Below are 9,760 nucleotides of genomic sequence, written 5' to 3' on the forward strand. Positions count from 1 at the left end.
CAAACGGCCAAAAATAGCTGGCAATTCTATGGAAAACATTATGGAGATTAAGACACATCAGAAAGTAAAATTTAATTTCACCTTAAAAAAACCTCAAACTAACGACACTGGCTTATGAACTATATTCTGAATGGCATACAGACATGTCTCAGAAATTATCTGTTTTCATTTCTCCGCTGCTGGCGTTTTTTGACACACACTTATTTGTTATATTTATACGCACTACCACTGGTTCAACTGCGAGGTTCTTATCTGAAATTACTGACTTTCGCATGAAAAAAATTCCCCTATAACATTCAAAATTCGAGTATTTTTCTGAAATTATACATACTAATTTCTGTATGGACAAACATTCATATCAGTGATGTATAGAGACTTGTCAATAGTAAACTTACTTCACTAAAACGTAGCAATATTTCTCTTTAACTGCCAACAATCAACTTGTTTGATGATCCATAAGCATGTTAGGATTACCTGATCTAATTCCCCACTACTGCAAATACACAAAACACTATCTTAACCTGTTTCGTTTTCAATCCTTGATGTCAATACTATTGGTCCAGATATTCAAATGTGTATGCGGACAAAGTCACAAAATACAGCAATTAAAATGTGATATGCTTAAAGAAAATTTTTAAGCATGATAAAAACCAGTGATTCTTTCTCCTTGATCTCTAATATTGGGATGAGTTTGACATGTAACCACAAATATCATTAGGCAACAAAATATCTTGCTTTAAAAACTTATAATTTTCTGCCAGAATGACTGAATATAAGCTAACTACAAACTAAGAAATTAATAAATAGACAATAATTAAACAAAATACTGCAAGAATTCGAAATGGTAAGGGCATTCTCATTGTCTACGAAGCTGTGTACCTTCTACATCCCAGAAGTCAGCTAAACAATAACAAAAACTCACCTTGCAAGGCCACTTACCTCGCCTTCCTGACGCTTCTAGTCCTCACAGAAGCCTCCCATCACCATCCAAAATTCAATACACACAACTGACAAAATGTGCATTGAAGATCCATGTTTATCAGTCCATTTCTTCGAAATTTCATTTATATACAAGATCAGCAGCAAGGTGAGCATTCCTCAAACCCATACCTTCCATTCCATCAAGACCTCCGTGCTCTATTACTAGCTTCAGCAGCCCAAGGCCAAGCTCCACGCCTCTGTGAAGAATTACTAAACGCCGAAGACAATGACCTACTTCTCCCATTCATCCTAGACTCCGAACTCGAACTAGCAACCGAACCCCTCGATCCACCAAAACAACCAAACAAATTTCGCAAAACCCTCCTGAACCCACCTCTTTCCCTCGCAACACTCCCTCTAGAAGCCCAAGATATCCTCCTCGGAACCCCATTATTATTAAACCCACCATCCATCTCTGTATAAACAACCGGAAGCTCCCTATCCCCTCCTCTCCTCCCACCCGAAAACCTCCCAACCGCAAACCCCCCTCCCGGTAACCTCCAAATTGTTAACCCAACTGTCTCATCCTCATTCCCATTCCCATTACTCGGGGTCAAACTATTCTCATTCTGCACCCTATTAACTTCACTAGTTTCAATTACATTACCACTACTACTATTATTATTAACATCACTAGCCAATTCATGTCTACAAACAGGGCAGGAATTACGAAGATTCAACCAAGGCAAAATACAATCATCATGATACAAATGCTTACAGGGCATTTCTCGAGCTTCGACACCAAACTCAAACGCTTCTTTACAAACAGCACAATGCAATTCACTCCCCAAATGCTCCTCCCCAATCTCCACCACCGGCATCGACTCAATCGCCGCTTTCGAAGCCGGCGGATGCTCCATCCTCCCAATCCCATTATTCTCAATCTGCGACAACTGATCCAACAGCCTATCAAAACCCGACCCGAGCAAAAACTCGGACATAGTGGCGGGCAAGGGCCTCAAACCCGACCCGGCCCCATCATCATAATACAATTCAAACCCGCTCCCATCCTCCGCCGGTTCCGCCTCTCCTGTCCCTCTCAGCACAATCACCGGATTAAACGGCGACCGGTCGCCGGTGTTCCTCCGGCTCCGGCGAATCGCCGGCGACGAATTCTGCTCGCTGTTCCCCGAATTCCCTCCGTTTCCCACCATATACATCGCCGCCGCCGGGAAACGATTCCGGCGGGACTCCGAAATAGTCGGCGCCGGCGTGTCGATGACCTCGATAAACCCACCGGCGCAGTCGGGGCAGGACAGCGAGTCGTCGTCCGTGGAAACCCTAACGAAGCGGCTGCATCTGTAACACCAATACGAAGAAGACATCTAAGAGATATAGATACAGATGGGTTGTATGTATAGGTTCTCTGTATAGATCTGAGAGAAAGAAGTGAGTGTTTGGTTAAGGGGAAGTAATAATAAGAAGAAATGAGAATATGATAATGTTGAATTATAGGGAGGGTGAGATGATTGAGGGGTAAAATTGGAAACACGCGTGAAAGTGGACTTGTGTAAGAAACTAGTTTAAATTGGAGTATTTATTTATTTTTTAATTTATTGCCTAGTCGGTATTTGTTTTTGAAAGGTGAAAAATATATGTGTATTTATTGCCGTTGATTTAGTGTGGAAAAGACAAGTGGTGAAATTTGGTGGATGAATTAAAAGGGGTTGAATTGCTATTTCTTACTCTGGTTCGTGGTATATTCAAATGGGTGAAAGCCCTAACTAACAACTTTTCATGTACTGGTGCCCAAAATAACTATATGTTCAGAACGTGCCCAAAATACCTATTCAAACACGCACACAAGGAATGCGTATACCAACATGGACTTGGATTAAACACACATGGACTTGGAATACATACACATAGACTGTGCACGCATACTTCAGATGCGCAAGTGCACACACGCATGTGGCTCATGCGCGTGTTGTACCGCAGGTTACTACACACACCACTTGCAACTTGCAAGCGCACACGTGAGATGCGTACATGATGCCTCATTTTAAGATTTTCTTATGTCATCATCTTTAAACTTTTGGAAGGAAAATAGGTGAAGCAAAGTGCTCTGTATGCACTGTAAGACTCGACTCCCGAGGAGCCTTGAGAGAAAGAGAGTGAGTAGATGACTGAATTTATATAACACAGGATAGTTTCGCATGTTTATGAATTCTCATACACGCATTTCAAGTATGCGTGCTTGAATGGGTAAAAAAGACAGTAATCCCGCTAATTGATATTTCGGGCATTTCAGTTATCAAATTACGAGATTTTGGGCATTTTCTCAATTGAAATTTGTATTTTGGTTGCCAATTATTGATTTTAGGAAAAATACTAGATATCTTGAAAGTCTTTTATTTCTTTTTCAAATTTTTGATTAGTTACACTCGAACTAATGTGATAAATTATTTAATTAAAATAAACCTTTTGTCTTTTACATTATTTTGAATAAATTTAGAGGGCGTTTGGTTCGTTTTGAAGGAAGGAAATGAAATTAATGTGAATAAAAGAAAGGAATGATCCTAAATTGTTTTACCTGATTTTGATTCAGAAACAGAATGAAAAGTTATATGACAAGTTTTATATTTGATTTTTACGATATTATAAAATTTTAAAATAGTCAAATATATTATGTTTATAAAAATATAATTTATTTATATATTTAAAAATTAATATATATTTTTTATTTTTTTTATTAATTTATAAATAAATAAATATAAAAAATATAATTTACAACAAATAAATTAAATTTTTTATTTTTAAAAACATTTTACATATCGTTTCAATTTTATAATGATTTTATACTTGAATTATAAATGAAAAAACAAAAAATAGGAAAGAGAAAGCAAATACCTAATTTGGGGGTGGGAGGTTTTGAGAAATGAGTAAGTAGGGATATTTGGTAAATCCAAAACTAAAAAAGGTGAAAGGGAGGAATCAGGTCGCCATGAATCCTATCAACAATGTCTTCGGTTGTTAGAATTACGATAGTCATATTATTCAAAATCAAAATCATCCAAATTACAAGAGTACCGATCGTGGTTTGTTTGATTCCATGAAAAAAGAGAAGAATGATGAAACTAAAGTGATCGCCACGAGGAATCGTCTCCCGCGGAAGATCTCTCCAAAGGTAGGACTCTCTCTCTGTCTCATTTGTGCATCTCTTTCAAAAAATATATATTTCTTTGTGTGTTTATATAAAAACTTTTAGTATAACATGATTTGATCTCTTTTGCTCTTTTATTCACACTTTCAATTCTCATCCATCCGATTTGTGTTTTCAACCGAATCAAATATCCGGATATCGATATTCTCACCGACATCTGCAAGGACATCTTTAAAGGACTGATCATATTTGAAAACGACTCATTTTGTGTGAATATACTCCACAAAATTAAGGTGTAATTTTTCTAATTCACAATTTTACTTGTTTACATGATCCGTTGATAATTTAGATAGATGCATCAAATCTTTATATTATTATTCCTAAAATATATCCTTTGTATTTTGATATTTGCTTGCGTAAGATTGAATTCTATGCAACCACGACCAAATATAGGTTTTTGATTTAGTGTCAACATGTTGTTTTTTTGTGAGATTTTACATATCGGGTAGACGGTGGTGGTTTAATGGTGGTTCGCAGTGGTGTCTTGCGGTTGTAATATTTTTGATTAAATTTTTTACATAATTTATGATTTCAGTTTTGTAGAATTGTATTTGATTTTCAGTTTTAATTGTCTACATTTAATATTAATTATTCTGATTTATAAAGAGTATTTGTATCATGTAATTTTTCCTTAAATAGTGATTGACTCGTTTTCATTTTTTAACTTTTGATTTAACCTTTTTAGTAATTGTTATAATAATCTTTTTAATAATTATTATTTTAAATTTATTGATTGATGTTATACTTAGACTCTAAGGACTTCATATAAATATTTTAATTTCCTCAACTAGAATTTCCTTTATCTCATTCAAGTTGATTATTTTGTATAAATGGAAATTATTTGAATTTTTTTGAAAATATCTTGCTTCACATTTAAATTAGTTAGTGTGTTAATTGCCCCTCTATTGATGGCTAATTATGGGTGACCATGATTGATAGCATATTTTTGGCCTGTAAGAGCATCTCCAACCATCCAAAAACCCTTGGCTAAAAGGTGAGTTGGCATACTTAAAATAAAAAAATTTAGCCAACAGCTCCAAAAACTCAACTCCAACCATGCTCAGCTGTTGTCTATAAATTTAGCTAACCTCCTATGGATGGCTAAATTTGTCGAACCTCTACAGGTCTGTAAGAAAATCTGTAGGAAGATTGTACATCATTTATTACCATATTGAACTGATATATTCTATTTTACAATTTAAAATATTAATAACATACTATTTTTAAATTATAGCCAACCAATATACCCAGTACCATTGAAGCAAAATGTCTTACAGGTTCAGCAAATTTTACATAATGTCTTACATGTCCAATTTAGCCAACGATTATAGCCGTTTGTTAGCTTTATCTAAGAGGCAATTATGTGCCACTTTGTTGGTTGCAATTATGTGCTACTTTGTTATGTTAGCTTGTTAATAATTGTTATGTTATATCTTCGGTATATTTTCTTATTCATTAGTGTCTCGCCAAAGATCCACCTTTGGTTGAGACTTTATTTAATTTCCTTTTCACTACTTGAATGATACACACATGATGTTAATAATTATTAATTATTGGACATATTATCCTTTATTTTTTAATAATATATATAATCAGTTATATATGGACTTATATTCACCTTGTTTCTTTTGTTTATATTTCCAGGATGCTTGGAAGAAGACGGGTTTTTCTTTTCGGATATTAAAGTTTTATTATCTAAATTTTCCCGATCATCTTGCATGTCCGATGGTTAGATGATAAACTTTCTTGAATGAAAGAATTATCACGGTGAATTGCCGCTTCATATTCGTTGAGATTCATTCTCAAGATAAAAAAAAAAGTGAAAGGGAATAACACTTTTAATAAAACAAACACTCACACAAGAATCGTCTTAATTATTTCCCTCTCCCTTTTTCAGTTACCCCCAGCCAAACTGTCCCTTAGAGTATGTAACAAGAAACGACATTACTAAGGACATGTATCACTATTTTATTATGATACGTGAATATCATACTATGTTTAATTTAAATTTAGGATATGTAACACTATTTTATTTTTAATTTGATATATTGATGGGTAAAATTAATCTTCTAGTAATTTGTCATAAATTAAACCGTGTGCCTGAAAAGATTATAAATTGGTGAGCAATTTTTGTGTGCCATTGGCTTCCAGATTTAGCATAAGGAAAGAGTAATGAATTTACTGCATAATTCAAATTTATGTGTATAGACATGATTTTCATGATATTGGTTTTTCAGGTTAAGATGATAATAAAATTAATATATAAGTTGTTGATATAAAAATTTGGTAAATAAACAAATGTGAGGTTCGTTGCCAAAATTAGGTGTTGCGTGGTGATTATATGACGGAAATCTGCCGTAGGGCAGTGGTTTTAAGTGTTAAAGGGTGGCTGAGATCAAAGGGATGTATTTCTGCTCTTGTGCTCACAACTCTCGATATATCTCTCTGATGTGCCTACGTACCGTATTTAAAGGGATCAAGCCATACATAATTTTGTTGAACCAAGATTCCTAGTTTGATCAAGACTAGGCCTCTTGGGGATAAGACCAATCCTAAGCCGGTGACTTATCTCTTAGACGTATAACGCCTTCAAAGTCCTACTCTAGTTGGAATTGGGGGTGAGCATTCGGTAAAAACCGAATCGAACCGAATTTTATTCGGTTAAGCGAAACCGAATTACATGAAAAATCACTACTAAAAACCGAACCGAATTAAATTCGGTTTTGTAACAGAATCGAATTATAAATTTCGGTTAATACCGAAAACCGAATATAAAAACCGAATCAAATAAGATTTTACTGAAAATCAGATTAGCAAATGTAGGTTACCAGATCGTGGGTGCCAGATTGACGAAACTTGATTCAAAACATGCCCTAAGGTTCTTATAGAACTTAGTAAGCAATCAATTGTAGTAAATCAGTCCGTACAAAATAGACTCAAACTCGTGTAAATTCATTTAAAGCCATAAACATACAGAGACACACATAGATACAATAAGATTTTACCACGATTGTTTAAGAATGAGAGAACAGTAGCTCAGATTCGCTTATCCATTGTTTAATTTATATATTCAGTACTCTGCTCAATAGAGTAGTTGGACTAAAAAAACAGTATAAACTGAATAACGGTATAAGATATATATATAGGGTCAAGTTCGAGAGAGACACACCTTATCAAGAGACGAGAGAGACGTGATATTGGCCGTTGATGAGATCAGTACTCTGTCACCAAGCACAGGGGCACGCTGGTCAAAAAAAAGAGTATACGCTGATATATATTTGCAGGGATACGATCCGTATACGTTTTTTTTATGGTAAGCTGTATATTCTTTTGATTTCACGCTTCAATCATGAGATTCTTTATATTAGGAAACTTTGCAGTGATTGATATATACGAAATATATCTCAAAACCAAGCCTGTAACTACTGAAAAAAGTTGTAGAGCTTTCTGATGTCAACGTCGACTTAAGCTAACGTTGGTGACAGAAGGTTTGTTTTTGGTTTTTCATCTTTCAGAATCCTCCTTTATTCTTCTTTTATGTGTTCTTTCGGAATCACTATTTTATATACGAAGTTATTACAGAACACTGTAAAGAATCATTTCTTATTTTTCTTTTATGTGTTTTTTGTCCAGACATGAGAGGCCGATGATTAGGTTTAAACCTTCTATGCTTGTTGATGTTTTGTCCGCGCTGTCTGATGATCAGAAATCATGGATTTCTTCTACTGGGTTTGGATTTGTATTAAGTTTCCAGTCAAAGGAATAGATGTTCGTGAAATCATGGGTTTCCCCATTGGCGAACAAGATATTGTTTTTGTTGAAAGGACGGATGTGATAAAGAGCTTGGCGAATAATTTAACAAAGGCAAAGCATTGTTATCAAGTAACTCCCTCTGATCTTTGCAAAGCTATCACTGCAAACCAAGAAGTTGATGAAGAGTTCAAATTGAACTTTATCGTGCTTTTGATCAATGCATTAAGAGAGGGTTCATCTACTCCATACGTGAACAATAATATGGTTCAGTTTACGGGTGATATCGATAATTACAATATATATAATTGCTGTAGGTATCTCATACAATGCTTACAAGAACAGTTTGTTGTTTGGAATCAAAACAGGGAAAAGAGTTTCTTCAAAGGAAAGTTTTTGGATGTGAATACTGTTTGTATAAGATTTACTCAGAGAACAGTATAAAGAATCGTGTATCTTATGTTTATGTACTTTTTGTGCAGGCATGAGAGAACGAAATTAGGCGCCTGAAAGATTTAGCTTCATCAAATTGTGTTCTCCGACATGTGGAATGATCGTCCAATTGTATGGCTTATAAGAGTTTGTTGTCCAGATGAACTTTTACCGAAACTTGCACAGATTTAGTTTTATCAGAGTAAACAATAATAATAATGATGGTGAATAGTTGTAATTTTTTATATGTGTGTTGTTCAAATAGATGTTCTTATAGGTGTTCTCATAGAACCAGATAATTCAAGAATGACATGTTTAATCTAAACCACATAATTTCAGAAATTATATTATTTTAAATTCATGACTCTGATTGCTATCATACTAACTCAAATCATATGTGATAGTTTTAAAATTTTGATCTCTAAAAGATTCATTATAATATTCCTCGAAATAGTTTTCCATTTATTTTATTTAGTAGAACTTAAAAAAATATTCCTCCAAGGAGACGTTAATAAAAACTGAAGAATACACGAACACCTATGAGATTAAAGAATCAAAAACACTATAAAGAATCATAAATTATAAAAAAAATTCATTTGACATGAACAATAAATTTATAATTAGAAAATATAATTAAAAATATATTTCGAAAATTTATAGAAATCATATATTAAATTATCCTCCAAACTACATCATCATATTTTAATTTTTTTGATTTCGTAATGTATTTTATTTTTTAAATGAGATTCTTTAAATTGTTTTATTCACATTTTATATCTCTTTCTATAGTAAAAAAATCTTAATCAAATATTCATTACAATAAATGAAATAATTTATATCAGTATAGAAGAACCATTAAAATAGAATTCTTTTTTATGTCGGACTTAGCATAGGAGAACCATTACATTAAGATTCTAAAATTGGTCGAATTTAATTTTAATATAATATTTATTAGTGATAAATTAATTAAGATTCTACCGATTATAATACATATAATGATAATCAAGAATAATTTAATTTAAACGAGGAAAACCCTTAAAAGAATCTCAATAAAATACTTATAACTTTATTCATTAAGGGGTTCTTTAAAATTTTCCATTCAAATTCTCTTTCAAAGGCTTGTGCACAATATCTTTTTCAAAGGTTTGTGCACAATATATTTTGTTATTTTTCAAATATATTTTAAAATATAAAGTTTTAATTAAAAATCTATGGTAAAAGTGGTTGAAGATTATAATTTGATTAAAAATGGCAAGGTATAATTGAGAGATTCGTTAAGGTGTTCGTGAATGGAGTGTTAAGAATGATGCATTTTTATTTAATTTAAGTTGAATTATTACTTTTATTTTTTTTAAATACATAACACAACCAATAATGTCTCTTTACCATCCGTTAAAAGTAGATAATATTTTTCTTAAAATTTTAGATATTGAC

General features: G+C 33.2%; 1 protein-coding gene across 1 annotated transcript; it reads right to left on the minus strand.

Annotated features, from left to right (window-relative positions):
* Positions 1-714: 714 nt before the first annotated feature.
* LOC108215257 (probable E3 ubiquitin-protein ligase RHC2A) lies at positions 715-2,411 on the minus strand. The gene has a single exon (XM_017387672.2). The coding sequence runs from the start codon at positions 2,304-2,306 to the stop codon at positions 1,122-1,124; it is 1,185 nt and encodes a 394-aa protein (XP_017243161.1). The 5' UTR covers positions 2,307-2,411; the 3' UTR covers positions 715-1,121.
* Positions 2,412-9,760: the final 7,349 nt, after the last annotated feature.

Source organism: Daucus carota, chromosome 3, assembly GCF_001625215.2.
Source record: "Daucus carota subsp. sativus chromosome 3, DH1 v3.0, whole genome shotgun sequence".
NCBI classification, from domain to species: domain Eukaryota; kingdom Viridiplantae; phylum Streptophyta; class Magnoliopsida; order Apiales; family Apiaceae; genus Daucus; species Daucus carota.

Coding starts and splice junctions, on each gene's coding strand:
- LOC108215257 (XM_017387672.2), bottom strand. CDS start 2,306: ATGTCTTCTTCGTATTGGTGTTACAGATGCAGCCGCTTCGTTAGGGTT.